Source organism: Mauremys mutica, chromosome 8 (genome assembly GCF_020497125.1).
Source record: "Mauremys mutica isolate MM-2020 ecotype Southern chromosome 8, ASM2049712v1, whole genome shotgun sequence".
Taxonomy (NCBI): domain Eukaryota; kingdom Metazoa; phylum Chordata; order Testudines; family Geoemydidae; genus Mauremys; species Mauremys mutica.
The window spans coordinates 81,981,786-82,007,513 of NC_059079.1; the positions used below are offsets into that span (position 1 = coordinate 81,981,786).

The 25,728-nt window shown below is 44.4% G+C and overlaps 1 protein-coding gene across 3 annotated transcripts in view; it reads left to right on the forward strand.

Annotated features, from left to right (window-relative positions):
• SLIT3 (slit guidance ligand 3) overlaps positions 1–25,728 on the forward strand; it is a 768,837-nt gene that overhangs the window by 695,557 nt on the left and 47,552 nt on the right. For all 3 annotated transcript variants that reach the window (XM_045026794.1, XM_045026795.1, XM_045026796.1), the window contains one exon: positions 19,750–19,843. In XM_045026794.1, the coding sequence (XP_044882729.1) occupies positions 19,750–19,843 (94 nt within the window). The remainder of the gene's footprint in view (positions 1–19,749; positions 19,844–25,728) is intronic.

A 25,728-nucleotide genomic window follows, 5' to 3' on the forward strand; every position in this document is an offset into this window, starting at 1 on the left:
GGTAAGAATAATCTACAGAAGTCTGTACTGAGGCATAGTAATGGCATGTGACTGGCTGAATGTGACAAAGAGATTCAATGGCTGAAACAAAAGGAAAAGGCGTGAATCTCTTCACTCAACGCCTTAACCACAAGACCAGATAATGTTTTCCTTTTTATTCATTAAGTTCAACACTTGCAAATCTGTGTGCCTAAATGTAAGCAATTAAAGCCATATTTAGGCTCTGTGACACAGTGTCCTTAACTCTCCCTGCCTCCGTTTTCCTCTCACTGGGGGGTAGTTTAGCCCTACAGCTAAACAAAACACTCTACTTCTTCCAGGATAGATGTTCAGAAGAAGTCTAAGGTTAACAATGGACCAGAAACTAGCTGAACAGTTTGTTGGAGCCCTCTGTGGCCACAGCCCTCTCTTAAAGGTCTCAGCAATCTTTCCTCTTGATTCAGGGAAAGGCGGGTGAACTCCTAGCCATGGACTGCAAAACAGGAACCTACCACTTGGTTCCTATCTCAGCCTTTCTGATCTTCCTTTGTTTATGGCCTCTTCCTTCACTCTGCTAGTCTCTTAACTTCCTTCCTGGGACTTGGCTATATCTGGCTATCTTGCTTAAAACCATCCCCCTCCGTGTACCCCAGCTCTGTCTGCCCCAAGAGTCTCTAACAAAGCCCACAGCATTTCCCTTTCCCTAGAGTTCTTTATCTAGCTGTCCATCTGCCTCCCAGGCTCCTTTTTGACTTGTTCTCATGTGAGTCGGGGAGACACGGGTTGAGAGAAATAGACACCCAGAGCTTGTTCTTACCCAAGCATGTCTTGCATGTACTGTCTTACTGTTTTAATGGTGGTATCCAAACACTGTCATCCCTGTGGGATTGGCAGCTCAAACGATCATCCATGCACTCATGTGAACTTTTGGCCAGAATCTGACCAATCCCAAACCTGAGCTGGTCTTTGAAGTTTTTGAAACATTTTAGTTAAACTTTTATGTCTTTTTTTTAATTTCACGCACCCCTGCACTCTGTATCCTTAGTCAGAAGCAGAAATGAGTAGATGCCACAAGGAATTTGGGAAACACTAGAAATTTCTTTAAAGAGCCTGATCTAATGAGTCTCAGCAAATGTATTCAACCCGCTTTGGTCTGGAAATTGGGATCAGGTTTGGAAACAATTTCAAAAAACTTACTCATATTAAATAAAATGGCCTCTTCCTAAAACAGATGGCATCCCGGGAAGGAGAGGGGAAGGGGGCGCTGTAAGATTATTATCTTGGAAACCCAAATGTTTTTAAATAGTTTATTTCCTTGTGAAAGATTTGTCGCCATTAACTTGTATCGCAGAAAAATGAGTAGAAACCATTTCTGGTGTTGCATGTTAGCAAGATGAGCCTAAAGCATTTTTACCTCAGGGGACTTTGCAGTCTCTTGGCTTAGATGTTGTTGTCACAGATTTTTGTGTTGTTTTTTCCCTTTTCAACTCAACACTATTCATTGTTTGTGAGTGTTTAGAGCCCCTCCCTCTGGCCCAGCTTACTGCAGTGCTATTGCCTGTCCAAAGCCAAGCACTTAAGTAAACAAAATTACTCTGGAGGAAAGATGCTTTGTGGTGACTTGTGGTTGCCACTAGTTTATGGAGCTTCGCTAGCTTGCTTCACATAACTAACCATTGTGGTGAGATGGCTCAGAACAATCTCAGTGAGGGGCCTCAATTGCAGAGCTGAGTTAAACTTATCTGAATCATAGCTCTTTAGATTGGTTTGTTGCCTTTGTATGTTTTCAGTTCATGTGTCACAGATACAAGCTGGAAGTTTTCTGATAGTGTGGTTTGAAGTATTTCTTCTGTAAGTTCACCAAGGATTTGAGCTATTATATGTCTATCTAAGGCCTAAACAAGTTCCTAACTATTAGCTGGTTTCAGAACTATGAGACCATCCTTAGCCATAATTTGCTTGAAAGACAAAGCAACTAATGATTAGGGTTTGGTGCACCCATCCTTTCATCCAAGAGATTCTTGCTCTGGGTTGAAATTTTCCAGTTTATTTACTCAGAAAATGTGAAATTTGTTTGTTTTCTGTAAAGAAGACTAAAGCAAGAACCCCAAGTTTTCACTTGCAGAATCAAATCAAAGAGCTGGATATATATAACTGATACAAAGATCTTGGACCCATTCCTGCTCTCATCGAAGTCAGTCTGAGTTTTCCTTGACAGCGATCCACATGTTTACCTCCCTCAGGTCAGATTCTGGTAATTTATTGTGCTGGGACTGAAGGTAGAAGCAGCACAGCAACTGAGACTACAACAGTCTGATTCCTTAGCAGGAAAATCCATGAACAATGCATCACATTGGTGCTCTGCACCCTACCTTGGTGCCCCGCTTGCTTCTGGTGCCAGTTCAAATCCCTAGTCTAATCCTTAATGCCACCCATGGTTTGGGACCCAAATGGCAGACTTCCTCTGCATTCATGGCCCACCAAGACAGCTACACATCTATGGAACAATGAGACTAATACTGCCTAGGAGGATAAAGCTTGTGAGATCTGAACATAGGGTGCTCTTTGTGGATTAGCCTCAACCTGTGAACATCCTGCCAGAGGATTAGAAGCCAAGCACAAACCTAACCGCTTTCAGAGCAAGTTATAATATTCAATAAATAAGGCAGCATGCTAAACTGCCAAATCTAGGAGGAGTGGACAACTCTGTAGACAACTGTGTGAATGTTAATTACTGTATTCGGCACTCAGTGGGCAGGTTAGAAATGCCAGCAAGAGGTAAGCAGGTATCCTTGTATATAAATTATTCTAGGAAGATTGCTATATTTTAACAACTGGTATACAAAGAAGCAAGCTGTAATTTATCTTCTGCTAGACATTAGAGTAGATGCAGCCAACTTCAAAGGAAAAAAGTGGGCTGAAGATTCCTGTGACTTACTCCCATACATTGGAGCATAATTTGGCTAAATTTGTTCAGTTGCTGTGTTTGGGGGTGCAAGGTTAATTGAAATCTCCCATTAGCCTTGAAAGCATTACAGGGACCTAACCGAAGGATAAACTATCCACAAATAATGTCGGTACTACACTAATAGGCACAAAAGGGATTTTCTTCAGCACTGGGACATGTCTTATTCCAATTTCAGTTCTTCTTCAACATAAGAAGATAGGAATTACTATATTGGGTTAGCCCAATAGTCCATCTAGGCCTGTGTCCTGTCTCTGACAGTGCCAATATCAGATGCTTCAGCGGATGGTGGAAGAAACTTCAAAATGGACACTTGTGGAATATCCTTCCAAAAGGCAGAATTTCTGAATAACGGCCATTAGTTAGTAATTCACTCTTGCCCTGATGCTTGAGGGTTTGTCCCTTACAAAATCTTCAGCAGAGCTAATGTAAATGGTTATTCTTATATAAATATCTAACAGCATAATTGCCACCAATGCTGTAAAAGATCCCCACTGAATGTTGTCATAAGCTTGGCAGGGAAATAGACTAAGATGACTTAACAGCTTATGTTTGTACAACACTTAATAGTGATATCTCTCTTCAAAGTAATATGTTTTGTCTATCTTTAAATTTCTGAGATTGATTAGGGTTTGATTTCCTTTCTCACCTTAAAGATGCCCCAGGGCATCAGTACACTACAGCATCTTGTTCTACAGTCGCATCTTCTCTGGTGCCATAAACAAGAAACAGTGTTCCTTTGGGAGATTGTATGAGCTTTTTCCTTATCTTCTCAATGGAGAGAAGCAGAACACAGTCTTTGCTCAAACATGTGGGAATATTGCTGGAATCTCTGCTTCTCTCCCCACATCTCATCTCATTAAGCTCTTGGCTTCGCTGGTACCACAAAGGGCAGTGATAGCTGCTTGGCTCTGAGTACTTCTGAAAATCAAGCCCCTTACTTGAGTACTTAAATATGAATTAGGAGTCAAACTTTCGGCTCCTACTTTTCAAAATCTTGCTGAAAAGTTTGAAGGTGAAAAAAATCTCCCCCAATATTGGAGTTTACCATAAGCAGCCTTAAATTATTTTTAAAATAATTATTTTTCCTGATAAAACTTATGAATTCAAGATTCTCTGTTTGTCAAGCAAAGGTTGAGTCCAGAACGAAGGATTAGAAATCAGCTACTGTGCATCCAGCCTTAAATTTTTGCAACAAAACCTCTTATTGAATTTTTAGCAGATGGGCTTGGTGCACTTGCCTGGCAACTGAATGGACTGTCTCCATAAGGTCTTTGGCTGCAACTTTCCTGTTTGCTTCATTTCAGTGAACAAACACAATGGATTGAGGCAAAATCTGGGGTTGGAAAATCTTGGCTTTTATCTCTAAATGTTGAGCATGGTAAACCCAGTCCAGCAGGAAGAGTCTCATGTAAAAAAATAATCCAAGAAGTATGGATCTAGTCTTTAAATATATTCAGAGTTCAGGGGTTGGACTCAGCCCGTTATAAAAGTAAGGGCCCATCAGCCATGAGATTCTGTTCCAAGTTCAAATTTAACACCTCTCTCCTAAAATTGTGTGCTCAGAGGTGTCATTTGCTATGAGGTGGGAGGCAGTTTCCCTCCCCACGTCCAGACCTTGCCAGTCAACAGAACTGCGGTGTCTCCTCCCAGGCGAGTGAGATCCAATCTGGGGCTGTCTGGGCCAGGGCTCCTAATCACCTCATTGTTAGCACCAATCCTGTATTCCACTGGCTGGATAGGAAGCAGCAGCAATGGCCTGGGTCAGGCCCCAGTCCCTGCCCCAAGCCAGCCATCAGTGAGAGACACACTCCACTCCAAGGGACAGGATTGGCATGCCACTGCTCCAGCCCCCTCAGGTATGCCTCAGTGGGAATGTGGAAGTGGGGATACTGACATAACTTTGCTCCTCCCCTCTGATTTTTCTGAAACTACACCCCTGTTTGTGGGTGTTTGGATCTGTAACTCTTATCTGTTGTGAAATGCATTATTGGAGTATCCAAGATAGGTGGATCCAAGGTTTTGTCTCAGGTCTGTTAAACTTCATCAAGCATCAGCATTACTCCTGATTGTCAATAATTTCTCAGCATAGCATGATCTGGCACACTCTCAGTAACGTCTACCACTGGTGAAGCCAATCAGCTTTTGGCTGCTAGTGGCCATGATTGCTAAGGACTATTTGAAATTTCCACTTGGCACTTTCCACGTTTTTTTTTTTCCAGCGTGAAGGGGAAGGAGAAAGAGCAGGGGAATCCCAGTCTCTGTGGAACATTAGTCGCTATTAGGTATCCAATGAGTAACTTCTCACGAGGACAGCTGTAGTGTGTAGTCAGCTCTTACTGGTGTGGCCAGAGGTAACGCCCCTATTTTGGCTCACTGAGCACAATTAAGAGGACTGTAACATACTACTTAACAATTCAAATATATATATCTTTCCTTTGCAAGCTGTAAAAGTCAGCCCAATAGATAACAGCCAGCCTGTCTCCATCCATTGCTCCATCCTAAACCTATATTACATAAACAATAATGTTAATCCCCTAAAATCAGGCAACATTCCCCATGAACACTTTTCTTTTTCCTATTTAATCTTGTGAAGTTCTTGACAGCATTACCCTTAGCCCTGAGGTTCTGTAAAAGTTGTTTTCACATAAGACTGAGAATATTTCCATGCCATGTTATTAATTATTTTGATTAATATTAGGAATGAGAGCAAAGGATTGCCTAAGTGACACTGCAGACAATAAAACTGAGGAACACATGGTACTTGGCGGCAAGTTACAACGGGGGTGTTATGATCATTTCAAAGTTGGAATTTAAAAAAAAAAAAAAAAAAGATGTTGACACACCCCACCTCCCTTTTTTTTCCCATTAGGAAGGAACAATATAATTCAGATCATGGCTCTAAAAATCTAACGTGGTGTGAAATGAATAGCACATATGCTAATGTGGTCATTTAAATAACAAACAAAATAATTATATCAAACCAACTGCATGCAAAAGTTTCTGTCTCTGTTTCTGTTGTTTTGGTTTGGTTTTGGACTTGTGGAAGATCATGAAGCTGTATAAATATGCCAGCCTAGCAGCTCTTTGTAAGCGGTGAGGCCTGTGAAAAGAGATTACTTTAGAATGACCAATGTCCCCTCTTTAGGATTTCATTGAACCAAATAAAAAAGGGGGAATGTTGTAGGAGTGCGGTAATTATTTTATTGTGGCTTTGAAAAGGTAAGTGTACTGAAAGGTGCCAGATTGACAGCCCCAGGTGTAAGAGAAAGCACAGTGATCCAGTGCATGGTTAGGAACAAGGCAAGCGTCACCCACGTCACTCCACCACTGGGGCTCAACACGGCCCTGAAGGTTCCATTTCCAGGCTAGGATGGTAGCTTAGTCTCCTTGCCCATTCACCGCTCTGCCTCTGGTATGCTTTGATCTGCACTAGTTACCAGTCTGTTTCTATGTGCAATACAGAATCTTAAATGTAATGCATTTAATGCATGTAATGTAACACCTGAGTACCTGCTTACCTTAATAGACATCCTGTCCTCGTAGCCTGCCACAGCACTTTAGACCTGCTAGAGGGCCTGAGCTAATACCTCCACCAGTTTAGAAAGGAAAGGGCTGATGGCTCAGGTAGCTTTCAGTGAGACTCTCAACTCGTTTCTCCTTCGTGGTCTGACATAACCCTGTCCGGCTGACCAGCAGGGTGTGCTGCAAAGCCTGTCCATTCTTGCAGACTTTGGTGAAAGAAAAGGGGTGGGATATACAGTGTGGATTTTGTTTTGGTTGGGCAAGTAATGAAAATTTTGGTTTTATAATGTATGTATGTCTGGTGTTTTTACCTGTACATACCTAGGTAGGAGTTACATAGGGGAGGTTGGTGTGGAGGATGATGTTGGTGGTTGGGAAGGTGCTGCCAGTGGTGAGTGCATTTCTTAGGTCTATACTTGTGGCAGCGTGTAAGGTACGTGTCGCTGAATGCCACAGTGAAAGGCAGGCTGCATCTGCATTGTGGTGTGTAGCTACATGCCGCAGCAAAAAACTCCAGTGGTGGGGAAAGCCTCTGGAAGTGGGGAGGCAGTGAGGAGCTAAAAATAGCTGTGTAGATGTGGGAGGCACTGCTTGGGCATGTAGAGAACTGTGTAGGGTTCTGGCATGTGTTGACTCTCCTCACTTAAGCAGTGCCTCACCATATACACTGCTATTTATACCTGTGCTGGGGGCGGGGGAGATACAGTGTATGTATTCTACATGCTGCTGTTAGTGTAGTGTGACAAAGTTCCTCCTCTACCTTGGTGGGTCCTGTGCTTATTGGCGGATTTGCTCACCTCAGAGATCTTCCCCTCTGGTGGAACCCACAGTCTGGGTCAATTCATCCTGTGTCTGATCAGGAGTTGGGAGGTTTTGGGGGAACCCGGGCCCACCCTTTACTCCGGGTTCCAGCCCAGGGCCCTGTGAATTGCAGCTGTCTATAGTGCCTCCTGGTACAGAGGCATGATAGCTACAACTCCCTGGGCTACTTCCCCATGGCCTCCTCCAAACACCTTCTTTATCCTCACCACACCACCTCCTGGTGTACTCCTCAGTCCTCCAGCAATATGTCTTCTCACTCTCAGCTCCTCTTGCTCCCAGCTCCTCGCATGCATGCCACAAATTGAAGTGAGGTCCTTTTTAAACTCAGGTGCCCTGATTAGCTAGCCTGTCCTGATTGATTCTAGCAGTTTCTTAATTGGCTCCAGGTGTCTTAATTATCCTGCCTGTCTTAATTGGTTCTAGCAGGTTCCTGATTACTTTAGTGCAGCCCCTGCTCTGGTCACTCAGGGAACAGAAAACTACTCATCCAGTGACCAGTATATTTGCCCTCTACCAGACTCCTGTACCTCACTGGTCTGGGTCTGTCACAGTAGCTATAGCTTTAATGTGGTGTAATGCCCTCTATATAAAACACTTTTGATAAAATTTTTAAAAGCTGTTTAATGCCTCTAGAGCCCAGCATAACCCGTGTGCAAATAATTAACAAAATGACAATATTTGGAAGTATCATTTTGAACCCAATACCACTATTCAGAGAAAAACTTAGAATAGACCTTTAATTGCTACAATAACTAGGAGCCCAAAGTCATGCACAGAAGTAAAAAGAGCCAGATTTTTCCCTCAAAAACATGCAATCAGATGGCTACTGAATGTTACATACCCTGTTTGAGGAAAGATTTTTGCCCAAAATACTTTGTAACTGAAGGAAACATAGTTTCTTATGTTTAGCTCTTGCCTTGAGTATCACTATTTAAAAAGTGTTTTCTTTCCCTACCGTGCTGTCTTCCATTCAGTAAACATCGGTGAAGCCCGTTCAATTATCAAGAGGAATTTTCTTCCCCGAGATGAGGTTGTCTGGGTTCCACGACATTCCCAAGAGAAATCTGGAAATGTTGAAATCTGAAATAAAAGAGAGATGAGAAAAAATAAGTAACAGGAAGGAGCCTAAAACATTCCAAGTTTTCTGTGAACAATGATAAATTAGTTGGATGCTGTGTTTGGTACCAAGCCTGAAATCCTCCTAATTTTGATACTGGTGCTTTCAGCATGACACAGTGAGTCATATTTGACAAGTGTATACATTTGGGGGAAATTTTTACTGGATTTCTATGCATTTGTCAATTTTCCAAGCTGGCTGAGAAGAATACTTTAAGAAGAATTATGATTTCCTTTGGAAGTTTATACCACTATTCTGACTTTTCTCAAAAGTCTGTTTTCCTTTATTAAAAAAAAAGAAGCTTTTATGGATATTGTAGCAAAGATACAGCTTAAGGCATCTATCTCCAATGTATTCTATTAACAAAAAAGGCTTCCTTTCAAAGGATACTTGAAGGCTTTAGAACGTTGAGTTCCTGTCATGTCACCATCGAGTTAGAAATTCTCTGGATTTCTTTTTTAAGGAATGCTTCTCATGTTTTATGCTCATACAAATATACAAAAAAGGCAAACTGAGGGAAGTTAGAAGCCAAGGTTGACCTGATGGGGTATATCTAAACAGGGATAAAAAAAACTGTGGCTTCTCTGGGTCAGCTGACTCAGGCTCACAGGGCTTGGTCTCTGGGGCTGAAAAATTGCTGTGTAGACACTCAGGCTTGGGCTGGAGCCTGAGCTCTGGGACCCCGCGAGGGTGGAGGGTCCCAGATATAGGCACCGAGTTTTATTTTTCCATGGGGATGCTCCGCCCCAAGACCCCGCCCCTCTCCGCCCCCTCCCCTGAGGCCCAGCCCTCACTCCACCTTTTTCTGGCCGCACTCCAACCCCTCCCCTGAGGCCCTGCCTGCCGACCACTTGCTACTCTCCATCATCCTCCAAGTGCCTCCCCAGCCATCAAACAGCTACAGCTGGTGGTGCTGAGCACCCACTAGTTTTGGAGCATCCACGGAGTTGGCACCTCTGGTCTCAGAGTTTAGGCTCAGCCTGAGCCTGTGTGTCAAAATAGCAATTTTTAGCCCTGCAGCCCAAGCCCTGTGAGCCTGAGTCTGCTGATTCAGGCCAGCTGCAACCGTGCTGCAGGTCTTTTAGCCCTGTGTAGACATACCCTGATTGATGTCAATTTCTCTGCTAGCTGGCTGAATTAGGTTGTCGGGGGGGGTTTTTTTGGAGGTAAAAGTAAACTTCCAATTGTGCCACCTCAAAAATGTTACTGAATATCTTCAGCAATAGTTTCAGTCATGCAGGTTGTTACTGAATGTGTCAGCTTGCTTTGGATGAAGAATGAGGTGCAAGAACAAACATCAGAAACCCAAACCCAGCAGAATATATGCTTTAATTTCCCTCGTGTCCCTAGGGATTCAAATATACCAAGTACTTCTTTTTCTTTGGCATATCCCCCATTCCAAGCCAGATGCATTCTTTGTATTTGTCCAAGTTATTTCAAGTTCAGTGCTATATAAGAACTAGGTGCTGATTGTCAAGCTGTCTAGAGTGGCTAACGACCAGGAGTGCCCACCTGAGGGCAGACTGTCTAGAACAGTGTTTCCCAAAGTGTGGTACACGTACCCCTGCTGGTACGTGAAAGGGTTTAAAGGGGCCTGTTCACCCAGGCTGGCAGCGGGCTGAGCCGGGCCGGTGGCCGGGACTCCAGGTGGCAAGGGGCCGACAGCGGGCTGAGCAGGGCCAGCAGCCAGGACCCCAGACCCACAGCAAGCTGAGTGGCTTAGCGTGCTGCCGGTCTGGGGTTCCGTCCACCAGCTCCTGCCAGCCGGGGTCCTGGCTGCTGGCCCTCTCAGCCTGCTGCCGGCCAAGAGTCCCGTTCACCCAAGCTGGCAGCAGGCTGAGCGGGGCCGGCGGCCGGGACCCCGGCTGGCAGCAGTGTGCCAGTAAAAATCGGCTCACGTGCTGACGCAAACCACGTGTGCGCGTTACCATGGCTCGGGCAATACACTTCCCTTTGTGGCATGCGCAGAAGTCATACTGACAGATAAAAGATAAAAGTGAATAACTATCCGTAGTAATCTAAAGATCATAGCGAGTACATACTTGGTGTGTATTAATATACAAAATTTCTCTCTTTTTGTTTTTATTAAACCCATTTACAATGGATCGCTGGCTAAAAATGGGAAGTTTGAAATGTACAAAAGAAAATAATGAAAGAAATACGAATGTTAGTGATAATTATGCTGAAAAATGCAGTGATATGGCTACATCAGATAATTGTGATGACAAAATTAGTGAACTGTGTGAACCATCTGTAAGTTTATTGAACATATCAGCTGCAAAGAAAACGAAAAAAGCCCGCAAATATATTGAAGAATATCTTAAACTGGGATTTTCGTGGACTGGTAATGAGGTGGCCTGTTCCACTATGTGTGATTTGTTATGAGACAAATGAAAGTATGAAACCATCCAACCTAAAATGCCATTTCGAAAGCAAACATAGAGGGAAAACCTGTAGAATTCTTTGAAAATAGGCACAAAGATCTCCAAAAGTCCCAGAAAACAATTCGTAATGTGGCGGCAGGTGAAAATATGAAAGCTTTGGAAGCTTCATATAGTGTGGTGTACTTAATTGCAAAGTCCAGAGCTGCTGAAGTGATTGGCAAGACATTAGTAAAACCTGCAGCCAAAGTAATGGTGCAAGTGATGATTGGCGACAAGGCTAGCAAAGCTATAGACCGTGTCCCCCTCTCAAATAACACTGTTCATCGTAGAATCACAGATATGCCTGAAAACGTAAAGCAGCAATTATTGTCAAGAGTACAAAAGAGTCGCTACTATACACTGCAAGCGGATGAATCCACTGATGTTGTGAATTTAGCTAATCTTTTGTTGTTTGTCAGATACAAGCTGAATAATTAAGTCCACGATGATATTTTATTCTGCCAACCTATGCCAACACATACAACTGGAAAAGCTATTTTTAAAGTTATTGATGACTTTATTAAAAACAAGTATCAGAGGGGTAGCCGTGTTAGTCTGGTTCTGTAGAAGCAGCAAAGAATCCTGTGGCACCTTATAGACTAACAGACGTTTTGCAGCATGAGCTTTCGTGGGTGAATACCCACTTCTACGGATGCAAGTGGTGGAAATTTCCTGGGGCAGGTATATATAAGCAAGCAAGAAGCAAGCTAGAGATAACGAGGTTAGATCAATCAGGGTGGATGAGGCCCTGTTCTAGCAGTTGAGGTGTGAAAACCAAGGGAGGAGAAACTGGTTCTGTAATTGGCAAGCCATTCACAGTCTTTGTTTAGTCCTGAGCTGATGGTGTCAAATTTGCAGATGAACTGGGGCTCAGCAGTTTCTCTTTGAAGTCTGGTCCTAAAGTTTTTTTGCTGTAGGATGGCCACCTTAAGATCTGCTATTGTGTGGCCAGGGAGGTTGAAGTGTTCTCCTACAGGTTTTTGTATATTGCCATTCCTAATGTCTGATTTGTGTCCATTTATCCTTTTCCTTAGAGACTGTCCAGTTTGGCCGATGTACATAGCAGAGGGGCATTGCTGGCATATGATGGCATATATTACATTGGTGGAAGTGCAGGTGAATGAACCGGTGATGTTGTGGCTGATCTGGTTTGGCCCTGTGATGGTGTTGCTGGTGTAGATATGTGGGCAGAGTTGGCATCGAGGTTTGTTGCATGGATTGGTTCCTGAGCTAGAGTTACTATGGTGCGGTGTGCAGTTGCTGGTGAGAATATGCTTCAGGTTGGCAGGTTGTCTGTGGGCGAGAACTGGTCTGCCACCCAAGGCCTGTGAAAGTGTGGGATCATTGTCCAGGATGGGTTGTAGATCCCTGATGATGCGTTGTAGGGGTTTTAGCTGGGGACTGTATGTGATGGCCAGTGGAGTCCTGTTGGTTTCTTTCTTGGGTTTGTCTTCCAGTAGGAGGCTTCTGGGTACACGTCTGGCTCTGTTGATCTGTTTCCTTATTTCCTCGTGTGGGTACTGTAGTCTTGAGAATGCTTGGTGGAGATTTTCTAGGTGTTGGTCTCTGTCTGCGGGGTTAGAGCAGATACGGTTGTACCTCAGTGCTTGGCTGTAGACAATGGATCTTGTGGTGTGTCCGGGAGGGAAGCTGGAGGCATGAAGGTAGGCATAGCGGTCGGTAGGTTTTCGGTATAGGGTGGTGTTGATGTGACCATCACTTATTTGCACCGTGGTGTCTAGGAAGTGGACCTTCCGTGTAGATTGGTCCAGGCTGAGGTTGATGGAGGGGTGGAAGCTGTTGAAATCGTGGTGGAATTTTTCCAGAGTCTCCTTCCCATGGGTCCAGATGATGAAGATGTCATCGATGTAGCGTAGGTAGAGAAGGGGCGTGAGTGGACGGGAGCTGAGGAAGCGTTGTTCCAGGTCGGCCATAAAAATATTGGCATATTGTGGGGCCATACGGGTGCCCATAGCGGTGCCACTGATCTGGAGATATATATTGTCAGCAAATTTGAAATAGTTGTGTGTGAGGATAAAGCCACAGAGCTCAGCAACCAGGTGTGCTGTGGCATCATCAGGGATACTGTTCCTGACAGCTTGTATTCCATCAGTATGTGGGATGTTTGTGTAGAGAGCCTCTACATCCATGGTGGCCAGGATGGTGTTTTCTGGAAGGTCACCAATGCATTGTAGTTTCCTCAGGAAATCAGTGGTGTCACGGAGATAGCTGGGAGTGCTGGTAGCATAGGGTCTGAGTAGAGAGTCTACATATCCAGACAGTCCTTCAGTGAGAGTTCCAATGCCCGAGATGATGGGGCGTCCAGGATTTCCGGGTTTGTGGATCTTCAAAGAGAAACTGCTGAGCTCCAGTTCATCTGCAAATTTGACACCATCAGCTCAGGACTAAACAAAGACTGTGAATGGCTTGCCAATTACAGAACCAGTTTCTCCTCCCTTGGTTTTCACACCTCAACTGCTAGAACAGGGCCTCATCCACCCTGATTGATCTAACCTCGTTATCTCTAGCTTGCTTCTTGCTTGCTTATATATACCTGCCCCAGGAAATTTCCACCACTTGCATCCGAAGAAGTGGGTATTCACCCACGAAAGCTCATGCTGCAAAACGTCTGTTAGTCTATAAGGTGCCACAGGATTCTTTGCTGCTTCTTATTAAAAACAGTGACTTGGATTGGAGTCATTGTGTTGGAATAAGCAAGAATGGTGCCAGAGCCATGATTGGTTCGAAGAAAGGAGTTGTTGCATGTATTCAAGCTGTTGCGCCAAAAGCAAAATCAAATTGTTGCATTCACAGGGAAGCACTCACCATCCAGAACATGCAGGCAGATCTAAAGCAAGTACTGGATGAAGCTGTGAAAATAATCAATTTTGTGAAAGGCCGCCCTCTGAACACCCCTCTGTTTTCTCAGCTTTGTGATGAGATGGGCAGTGATTACACACAACTCCTATTTCACACTGAAGTGTGTTGGCTTTTGCGTGGAAAAGTTCTGAATTGCCTGTTTGAACTGAAAGAACTGCAAGTTTTTTTAGATGAAACCTTTAACCTGCGAGACCATATACACAACTGGAAATGGCTATGCAAACTATCATATATTGCAGATATCTTTGCTCATTTAAACAACCTCAATCTATCCTTGCAAGGGAAAGTCATATCCATATTCCGTGTTCAAGACAAAGTGAGTGCCATGGTCACAAAATTTAAACTGTGGCATAAATGTCTTAGTTGTCGTGAACTGGATTCCTTTCCATCTCTTCATGACTTAGTAATAAACTTGACTAACGAACCTGATAGTGATGTGTTGCAAACCATGAAGCAGCATTTGGAAAGCTTGCAGAAAGATCTTCGTAAATATTTCCCTGAACCAGATGGCACCTATGAATGGATAAGGAACCTCTTTATCATCAGTGTTCAAACATTGCCAAATCACCTCTCTACTTCAGAAGAAGAACAACTCTTGGAGCTGGCTTCAGATAGTTTCCTGAAAACAAAATTTGAGCAAAACACACTGTCATCTTTTTGGTTGGGAGTTAGCTCTGAATATCCAGCTCTGTCGGACAAAGCTGTCAAGTATCTTCTGCCTTTTCCCACCTCATATTTGTGCAAGATTGGATTCTCTGTGCTGGTTGGCATCAAAACAAAAAACCAAAATGGTTTTATTGACGTGGAGCCCCATCTTCGTCTTAAGATCACAAACATCAAGCCAGATATCCCCGCGATAGTGTCTGGTCAAAAGCAGTTCCATCCCTCGCCCTAAATAGTTTGGTTTGTACTGAAAATTTTTCAATACCGAAATAGAAAGTATTAAAACTAGTGCTTTCTTCACTAACCTAAACAAACCAGCGTATTTTAATTTCAGAATGATACGAATTCACCATACACGCTGTTCTGCCAGACTGTTGATTTGCTTCTATTATTTTAATTATTTTTAGTACTATTTCTATATGTAACTATTATTTCTATTAAAAGTTTTGTTTCAACTGTATGTAATATAATTTTGTATTTATTTCTAATCAACATTTAATCCAGAATGAAACGAATTAGGAGTGTGTTATAAAAATGTGGCTATCACTCTCCCCCCACAAATTATCTTCACCGGAGAAGGGGTACGCCGGTCAGACAAATGTCTCAAAAGGGATAGGCAAGTGTTGTAAATTTGGGAAACACTGGTCTAGAAGAAAGGCACAAATACCAAATTTGTGTGTTCTGTAATTAGATTTCACCAACCAAGTAACAAGTGTGAACTCCTAAAGCACTATAACAGTGTTACCATGGAGTCACAGAAAGTCCCCTGGGGCACTCTGGTCTATCTTGACACTGAGGTAAGCCTGCCTTTGTGATAGATGGTCCTTTACACCAAACATCACAATATTCAGGTTACTCCCAGTCCCAAAGGATCAGTCACCTAACCCTGGTCAATTAATTGTATCTCAAATCTCAAACCAAAGAGAAAGCTTGTAGCCAATCCTATAATGAGCTAACTAAAGGTTTATGAACTAAGAAAAAGAAATAAGAGTTATATGGAAGGTTAAAGCAGGTAAATATACACACACAAGTGAGATACAGTCATAGGTTCCAAAAGGTAATAGTGGTTCCTATGGGTACGTCTACACTACGGGACTATTCCGAATTTGCATAAACCGGTTTTGTAAAACAGATTGTATAAAATTGAGTGCGCGCGGCCACACTAAACACATTAAATCGGTGGTGTGCGTCCACGGTCCGAGGCTAGCATCGACTTCTGGAGCGTTGCACTGTGAGTAGCTATTCCGTAGCTATCCCATAGTTCCCGCAGCCTCCCCCGCCCCTTGGAATTTCCGGGTTGAGATCCCAGTGCCTGATGGGGCAAAAGTCATTGTCGCAGGTGGTTCTGGGTAAATGTCGTCAGTCACTCCTTCCTCTGGGAAAGCAACGGCAGACAAGCATTTCACGGCTTTTTTCCCTGGATTGCCCTGGCAGATGCCATAGCATGGCAATCATGGAGCCTGTTTTGCCTTTTGTGACTGTCACCGTATGTGTACTAGATGCCGCTGACAGAGGCGATTCAGCAGCGCTACACAGCAGCATGCTTTTGCTTTTGCATGACAGCAGAGATGGTTACCAGCCATACTGTACCATCTACCAATCCATAAATTGGTAAAAAGATGATCATGGTTACCAGTCCTTTTGCACTGCACCATCTGTTGTTGTCATAAGTGCCCCTGGCTGCTCTTAGCCAGGGGCGCAAAAGCCAAAATTGGGAATGACTCCCTGAGTCAATCCCTCCTTTTTGGTATCTAAAAATAGAATCAGTCCTGTCTAGAATTTGGGCAAGTGTACTAGAGAACCACTGTATCATAGAACCAGAGAGCACAGCTGCTCTGTGTCAGATCCAGCAGAAATTATGAGCTGTATGCTATTCACAGGGGGTGCTCCTGCAACAACCCCACCTGTTGATTCCATTCTTCCCCCAGCCTTCCTGGGCTACCGTAGCATTGTCCCCCCACTTGTGTGATGAAGTAATAAAGAATGCAGGAATAAGACACAGTGACTTGTTAGTGAGAAATGAGTGGAAGGCAGCCTCCAGCTGCTATGATAGTCCAGACAGGACATTAAGAAGTGTGGAGGAGAGGAGCCCTGCATCGCGCTGCTAGTCCAGGGGCAATTGAATCTTTTCTTTACACATGAAGGGTGGGGGCTGATGGAGCTCAGCCCCCTGTTGCTATGATGAGGACGGTTACCAGCCATACTGTGCACCATCTACCAGGAAAAATTAGGGCCAGGCGCCCATGATAGACCTAACGGATGCTAGTCGGCATGGTTACCAGTCCTTTTGCACTGCCCCATGTGCCAATAGGCTGATGATGACAATGGGTATCAGTCTTACTGCACCATCAGCCACCCATGGCGTGGGGGGGGGGGAGCAAGGATGTTGGTGTTGAGTGCTGCAGCATCGCGTCTATCTGCAGCATTCAGTAAATTGCCGAGCTATGCCCTGACCCACCGCGGACACTGTTTTTGACCCTAGAAGCATTTGGAGCTCAGCCAAGAATGCAAATGCTTTTCGGATACTGCAGGAACTGTGGGATAGCTTGAGTCCTTCAGTCCATGAGCGTCCATTTGATTCTTTGGCTTTCCGTTACGCTTGTCACGCAGCAGTGCGCTGAGTCCCTGCTATGGCGTCTGTCTGGAGATTTTTTTAAAATGATTTTGAATTTCGTCTTCTGTAACGGAGCGCTGATAGAACAGATTTGCCTGCCCTTACTGCGATCACATCCGCATGGTCCATGCTGGAGCTCTTTTTTTATTTTGATTTCGGACTGCATCGCCACCCGTGCTGATCGGAGCTCCACGCTGGGCAAACAGGAAATATTCAAAAGTTCGCGGGGCTTTTCCTGTCTACCTGGCCACTGCATCCGAGTTCAGATTGCTGTCCAGAGCGGTCAGTGGTGCACTGTGGGATACCGCCCGGAGGCCAATACTGTCGATTTGCGGCCCCACTAAACCTAATCCGATATGGTAATACCGATACTAGCGCTACTCCTCTCGTTAGGGAGGAGTACAGAAACCGGTTTAAAGAGCCCTTTATATCGATATAAAGGGCCTCTCAGTGTGGACGGGTGTGGCATTAAATCGGTTTTACGCTCCTAAAACCGGTTTAAACGCCTAATGTAGACCAGGCTTATGATATCCAAGCTCCATATGTCCTTTAGGCCTAACCCAAGCCAAGCAGCTTGGGGATCCTTTGGATATGCTTAGAAATATTGCCTTCTCTGAATTCCAGGCAGCATAGCAATAACAATTCCTCCTTGACAGGGATTTTTATTCCCTTCTGTTAGAGTTCAAAATGTGATGGGACGGGTTTTTGTGTTCATCCCCTCTTCATAGGTGTGGGGAAAACAATCAGCAATGTCTTTTGTCCATTGATGTTCCACATTGGCTTGTCTGGTGTCTGTGGGCCATCTTTTTGGGGGATCAGGAGATGACACCTTTTGTGATGAACTAGTATTTCACATTTGGTAATGCTTTTCTCCTGACTGCGGGGGTTTCCAGTTTCACAGAAAACACTTTTATAGTTGCAGAGCAAATTCTTAAATATTACCTTAAACATAGGATATAGATATTATAACTGAGATTAACGCTTGCTGCAATTTACAAGCATTTCATAAAGTCTAAACACTAAGTTCTTAGAAACTTTACATCTATTTTAACAAAGCTAATACATAGGTGAGTCTGACTGGTTTCCAGCTATGCATTTGTCAGTGGTCAGTGAGGCCTACAGGCCTTAGCATAAGCTGGCACTTGGTCTGCCGGTGTCACAATAATAAGCTCTGAAAAAATATTGTTCCAACAGCATTATGGAAGGGACGGTATGATGAGACTGCCTACAATGGCCTATCTGCAACTGCTCGTAGCAAATATCTCCAGTGGCCAGAGATGGGACACTGGATGGGGAGGGCTCCAAGTTACTGGAACCATTCATAGGGGTGCCTTAGCCAATGCCACCTTTTCCCTAGTCATGCCTCCTATACCATCAGCTGGGAGAGAGGACAGTGTTGAAGCAGCTACAATGGATCTGAACCACATGAGGGGAGTCCCCATGGAGAGACATTTTTCAAGGGACGGGGTATGCTGGGCTTTGCGCCACTGTGCACAGGTGGAATAGCACATAGTGGGCCAAAGCAGGGCCCAGAGTTGGAGCCACAGCACAGAAAATATTGACAATATTGCAGGCTGTTGTGTTAGATGTTGATGTTTAATAGCTGTTGTATCTAATTAAGTATTTTATACCACCCTGTACTTGGAAGGCTTTATCAGAGGTTGTCCAGAGAATATTTATCTAGCATCGCTTTTACTGTTTGGTTGTTACTTTCAGAGGATCTGCGTGCACAAGCACATGAGCATATGTATGTATTGCGCATGCCTATATCCTTGAAATTGTGCAGATGCAGTCTTCCACTATTACTGCAAAACGGGCTTTGGGACTGGATTTTGTTTGAGGATTTCCATACTAAGAATAATTGACCTGCTCATTCCCTTAAAGAAGTTTGTTTCAAAGGCAAAGTTTATGCTCAGTCTCTGGCAGGATCTCAAGTCCTGAGTACTGAAGTGTAACCTAATAATTTAGGGCTCAGAAGAAGGATGGTTTTGAACACTCTGGAACTGTTCATTATTAAAAGTTACACAAATCCAAGGAAATGCACTGAATTCTACACACAGTACCTGGAAACAGCTGAGCAATGCTTGCATATAAGGAACTTTTATAGAAAACAGTATCTTGTATGAGTACAATAGAGTCAGTGCGCTTCTTGTAAATAGTGGGGGTTGTATAATTATGTGCAGCCCTAAAGCTGTTTCTTATTATTGAAAAGCCATTTTTCTAAATTATGTCAGATTATCTCCTAGGACAGTAAAGGATCAACTATGACTAGAATATCACTTGGTGTGAAAAGTTTAAGGACTCCGTTAATGTGCATATCCACATTGTATGTCACTGGCTTTCTGTGACACTTGCAACTTGAGGTCAGGAACTGACCCTACAGTCCTTACTCTGGCAAAACTCCAGCTGAAGTTGAGAGGGCTTGAGTGTTAGGTCTTTTGAATCGGGACTGTAAGGTTTGTATGAGAAAATTATTGCACCCAGTGTAGCTCAGTTGCTAAGGAATCGCTAAATGTAGCTAGAATTGGACTATCCAGTATTGAGCGAGCCCACCCTTATTTAGTTTGTCCTGCCATCGTAACAGGTACTGTCATGGGGCTTCCTCTTGAACTGCTGAATCACCTCCATTTAGTAAGATCTGTAGTCACAAGAGCTGGTGGGTTTATCATCCCTGGACACCATGGTTAGAGCTGTTTCAGCAAAGCCAATGAGTTGTGTTGGTAGCAGATGTGTTACGCCTTGTTAATTTTCTTTGCCACAGGTGAGCTATGTGATGAGGTGATCAACCACTGTGTTCCCGAGCTAAATCCATGCAAACATGAGTCCAAATGTATCTCCCTTGATAGAGGATTCAGGTGAGTGTCTGTGTATCCTTGTCTTCACGTGTTGGGCCAACGGACTACAGTGCAGTCACACTTGTGATGAGTTTGACCTAATGAGCCAAACTGAAAAGTAGTATGTGTGAAGTGGTGTACTTCAATTTTCTTCCAGCTCCTCAGAATTTGTTATTTTATTCCAAGAATAATTAGTGCGCTTCCAAAGCAGAGTAACTATTCTCAAATAAAATCAAGCAAAGGACAGCAGTTACCCTTTCAAAAAACCTGCCAGTTGCCCTAGATTCCTCAGGGGACACAGGTTCTCTAAGTATTCCCTGTAGTAAAATGGAAAATACTGAGGTAATAGGCAAGGTTTTAAGGGTGGCCACTCTATGTGCAGGCTGACATATCAACATCACTTTTGCTATTCTCACATAACAGGAGTCTTTGGTCCTCCCTTCTCCAAGGAGAGCAGGATTCACCACACTGAATGACCTCCACATGAAGCATAGCACAGACGCATGGTGATTAATTCTGGCAATTAATCATGTAGTAATTGTAATGCTGGTGTTGTGATTGAAAAAGCGATCACACACTGTAGTGTAGCTAACAAAAATGACAGCTAAAATTGGCCGTACCATATATTTTATTAATATTGTGCTATTTAGGCACAGCCCTGACCAGATGGCAGAAATGAACTGAACATAAACAGATACATACCTATTTTCAACAAAGACAAGATATTACTTTTCCCCCTCTTTCACCTCCAAGATTTAGGGAAAACTATGGCTAGCCCCTGAAAACTGGATGCCTGGATTAGATTTGCACTCCTTTCAATTTTAGGCATAGTAAGTCTTGTCTTTGGAATGTCGTTCCAGATGGATACGTACTGCATTTAGGAATGGGGAAATTGGAAAGAAGGTCATCTGACTGCAGAGTGTGGTGAACTAGTCACGCAGTCAGTGCACGCTGGTGTTTCCAGTACAGAAGATACATAGATTCATGCATTCATAGGTTCTGTGTGTCTTTGGTATTGGAAATGCTAGTGTGCACTAATAGGATGCATAGTTCATCACACTTTTCAGACATATGACCTTCTTTCCAACGTATGTTTCAACGTGACAGTCTGCCCATGTTCAAAAAGCCCTCCCTTGCTTGAATGTCCAGCCAAACAACAAACAGTTTAGAAAACTGAAAATAAATCTTCTCATTAGTAGAATGAGTTATTATCATGTCCATATGCAGAGGGATCTGTCTGGCAGTCCCCAGTGACACGCAACTCCTATAACAAGGCTCACTTCATGCATTAAAAAATCCCATTGTAATTCTCCTCTGGCACTCAGTCAGTTTTTTAAAAATCACATTTAAATCAAGAGGGAAAGGATGGTCTTGTGTGTCTGAAGCACAAGGCTGGGAGTCGGGATCTGGATTCTGTTCCCAGCTCTGCTATAGACTTCCTGAGGAACCTTGGGCAAGTCACTTCCTCTCTCTGCACCTCCTTTGCATAATGGGAGTGATACTGACCTACATCCCAGAGGTAAAGTAAAGCTTAATGTCTATAAAACATTTGGAGAATCCTGGATGGAAGGTGCTTGAGATGTGCCTAGTAATAATATTCATCATTGGCAAAGATGGGCTTCCAGAAGAAGGTAGCAAGAGTGAGAGCTTCTACTTCCTATGCTACTCCTGAGGGCATTCTGTGCCAAAACAATTCAAAATTCTGCGCACAATATTTCAAAATTCTGCAAATTTTATTTGTCAAATAAATGTGGAGGCTCCAGCACAGCATTGGGGAGCACAGGCCAGTGGCTGCACGGAGGTGGGAAATCACCGTGCAACTCCCCACTTCTTCCTCCCCGCCGCCAGGACACTGACTCAGCGATGAGGCTGCACCCAATCCTGACACAGCGCAAGGTGCAATGGTAATGGGACTCTGAAGGGGGGTCCAGGTGAAGGTGGTTGGAGCTCAGTGGGGGGGGGTCTGAGTGTAGGGGGGATAGAGCTCAGCAGGGGGGTCTGAGTGCGGGGGGCTCAGTGGAGGATCCAGATGCTGGGGAAGTGAGGCTCAGTGGGTTGGGGATCCAGATGCTGGGGGAGTGGGGCTCAGTGCAGTGGGGATCCGGGTGCAGGTGGCTCATTGGGGTGGTCCAGGTGCAGTGGGAGTGGGGCTCATCAGGGGGGGTTCTGAGTGCTGGGGGGTGAGTCTCGGCAGGAGGGTCTTGGTGTGAGAGAGTCTGGATGCATGGGGGTTAGGTGAATGGAGGTGCAGTTCCCTGTACAGGGATCCCTCCCTCTGCAGCTGAGGAGCGCTGGGTGCAGGAAGCAGGCAGAGAGGGGAGTTTGCAGAGCTTCCTGTAGCCGGGGGGAGAAATCTGGGGGTGTATCTGATCCAGCCCCGGATGCTGTGCAGGGGAAGAGAAAGTCCCATTCTCCCCAGCCCATCCGGGGCTAGCAGCTGAGTAGGGTAGGAGCCACCAGCTGGGTCTTCCCCAGTCCTGCCTCCTGACCCACAGTGATTTACCTCTCTGCAGGCAGCCCTGGTCACCCAAAACGTACTGCTGGGGAGGGTCGCATGACTGCTTTTGTGGCTTCCCTTTGCTTCCCCATCAGAAAGCAAGTGGCACAGAATTCCCCCAAGAGTACTGGTGCTGTTAATAGGATAAGTCACACCAAAGGTTCAAAAATGGAGCTCAACTGTGGGAGTTATGGGAAAACACCCCACATACTATAGCATGAGAAAGAGTGAGGAGGTGGGGAGATTTCAAGAAAGCATATAGGGAAGCTGAAGCCAGCTTGCGTGCCCAGCCAAAGCTGACAACATAGCCACCTTACTCCCTTCCTGGTTCCTCTTTGATTTTGGGGAGATCAGAAAGAAAATGGAGAGGCCACAGAGCAGAGCATTTGCCCATTCCAAACTGGAGCAGGGGAAGGAGGTATATATGCTGCAGTAGCAATCTTGGCTTCACTGTTATCAGTGTCTAACTTAGCACGTGTTGTGGGAAGGGGCTGTGTCCTGTGAAGCACATAGCATGCTTCTGCTTACTAAAAAATAATAAATTAGGCTCATGAATTTCAGTACAGTTAAAGGGAGTCAGAGCAAAATTGTCAGGTAGCCACACTACAAACATATGTTCCTTTAGCAGTGGGTCTTTCAGACAGCTGAACGCACACTATTCTCTGCTAACCAGACATCCCATGCAGGGTCACATGGCTCGTTGACAGGTGAAGGACTTTGGGAAAGAGCCTCTTCCAACTCCTGAAGGCAAGGAAACTGTTAAATAATTTAGGACAGTTGCTGAAGTAACCTCCTCTGAGTGGTACAGTGATACCTGCAACTACCTGACATTGCTTCAGGCATCCTCATTCAGCTAATCCATTATTTGACTAATCCATTAGTTGCACCATGTTACAAGGCAGAGGTAGTATTTCATTTCCTGTGCATGGTTCAAAGTTCTCTGAAAGGTTCCAAAACTGAACATTTATAAATTAACTCAAAGTGCTCGGTGTCAATAGAGGGATACTGCTGACTGCTTTGATCACAAACTTCTTTGAGGCAGGATGCGAACAAGCCCTTTAAATTCTCTGTCAGGATGGGTTAATCAGAAGTCCCCCACTTAAGACAAAACGGGGTTGTGAACTCACCCAGATGCGGGCAGAGGGATTTTGCTTATAGTGTTTAGTGAGGTGGGTTTGTGAGGGAGGGGGTGAGAGAGAGAGAAGGCAGAATACGCACAAACAGAGAGAGGGAAGAAAAGAGCAAAAGACAGTATGTCTGGAAAAAACTAGAAAGAATGAGCTTTTGAGTGTGGTGTTAGCTAAAGAGACTGGGGGCTGTAAACTAAGAAACTGCTCCTTTTATTCTTGGTTCCTCTTGTGTTCAGAGAAGCAGGACTTTGTACGTGCCTTGTAAACGAACAATTGGAATGTTCCTGGGGGCATCAAGTGCTTGGTGGGGTAGCTCCAAATTATCCAGCCTAGATGTGACAAAGTTTAAAAAAAAACTGTAAAATAACAGAAATATCAGATCAGAAAACAATTCTGTGCTTCTAAAGGGCACGGCCAAATCTCAGCTTAGGAAGCAAACTGACATGTTTGTATGTGCTTTTGGCTGCACTCGGTTCTTTGCTGTTTTTTCTTTTCTTTTCTTTCTTTGAGCTAGAATTGCAGGTGGCTTTCTTCACTTCTAGCCTCCAGATCTTTATTGTGCTGTGATTATTAAAAGGCCAGCTTTCTGTATCCCAGACCAAAAAATTAGCTAATGCAATGAAATGCCTTTAAAAAATAACTTCAGGGAAGAAGCATGTTTTTCCACTCACTGTGGCTCTGTTAGAGCACAATATAAATATGCTTTATTATTCCGAAGCATGGAATTACTACCTGACAGCATGGAACACTGATTTAATGCAGCCCTGCAGAGAAAAGTGGTGGTTCCATCATTACCGAGATGGCCAATACACATCATAAAAGTGATACATGGCAGTTTTGAATAAGGAACTGCACATCATTCATTATTACATCACTTTATATTAGGACAACAGGGATCAATAAAAAAACAACAGGATTAAATGCTGCATTTCCCCCCACAAAGTCTTTAGATGGATGTTATTTGTTTGCAGGTGTGACAGAAACATTGCTGAAAAACTTTGCTCAGCTCTTACAGAGTTTGGGGAAGGAATGGTCTTGGGTTTTGTTTTATTATCTCCAACACTACATTATTCATGCTGTTCCTATAGCCACCAAGACATCAAGAGGTAGAATGTCAACTAAAGAGTGCCTACGTATGGCCGTTACCAGGACCCCTACCACACTGAGGGTGGAGAAGGATTGGTGGATCTGCACAGCATCAGATCTTCGAACCTCAATCACCCCATGCCCTACCCCTTTCTGGCCCCTGAGGGCTGCCACAATTGCAGAATCTAAGTTATTAGATTCTGTTCTAGTAGCTACTTTTTCAGTCACTCACATTGCTTTCTCAGATAAGATTATTTTGGTTTCAGACTGATGTGTGTCATTTTACCCAGCCGCAGTAAGTGCTAGGTGTGTTACAGATGCTATAGAAGGCTAGATACTATGGTACTGGCTGCTTTACCAACTACGTCTAAGGATAAAACGTGCCATGTAAGAGACAATGCAAAGAATCCTGTGGCACCTTATAGACTAACAGACGTTTTGCAGCATGAGCTTTCGTGGGTGGATACCCACTTCTTCGGATGCAAGTATCCACCCACGAAAGCTCATGCTGCAAAACGTCTGTTAGTCTATAAGGTGCCACAGGATTCTTTGCTGCTTCTACAGAACCAGACTAACACGGCTACCCCTCTGATACATAAGAGACAATATTATTAATACTTACAAATGCCTAAAAGAGAGAGAATCATCATATATAGGGATGTCACAGGGTGCTCCACTCTCTGCTGGAGCGCCTTCTTCTGGCCGTGTCTGAGGATTAGCACTGCCAGGCTGGTGCCCCTTCCTGTGGTTGCACTCTGTCACACTCGCTGTGTCTCACTCTCTTGGGACTCAATTGTTCCTGCTGTGTGGCTTGGCCCTCTGGCCAGGTCACTGTAGTTTCCCCTTCCTGGGGCGGGGAGAACTTTGCGTTCTCAAAGTTTCTTGGGACCCACTGCCCCAGGCCATCTTCTCTTTCACTGCCCCTTAACAGCGCCACTACCCAGTGGCTGGTAGGGGAACCCAGGCCTGCCCTCTACACTGGGTTCCCACCCAGAGACCATACAACAAGCAGTTGAGGGCTGCACAGTCCAGAACCATATTGCTGTATCATTGGGCTACTTCCTACCTTGCCTTCTCTCACCCTGACAGTGACTGCCACCTCTCTCTCTGTAGCCCCTTCTACTCTCAGCTACTGGGTTTTATGTAGGCCCCTCCTGTTCCTGGCCAGCTGCACTTCCTCTTTAATTAACCTT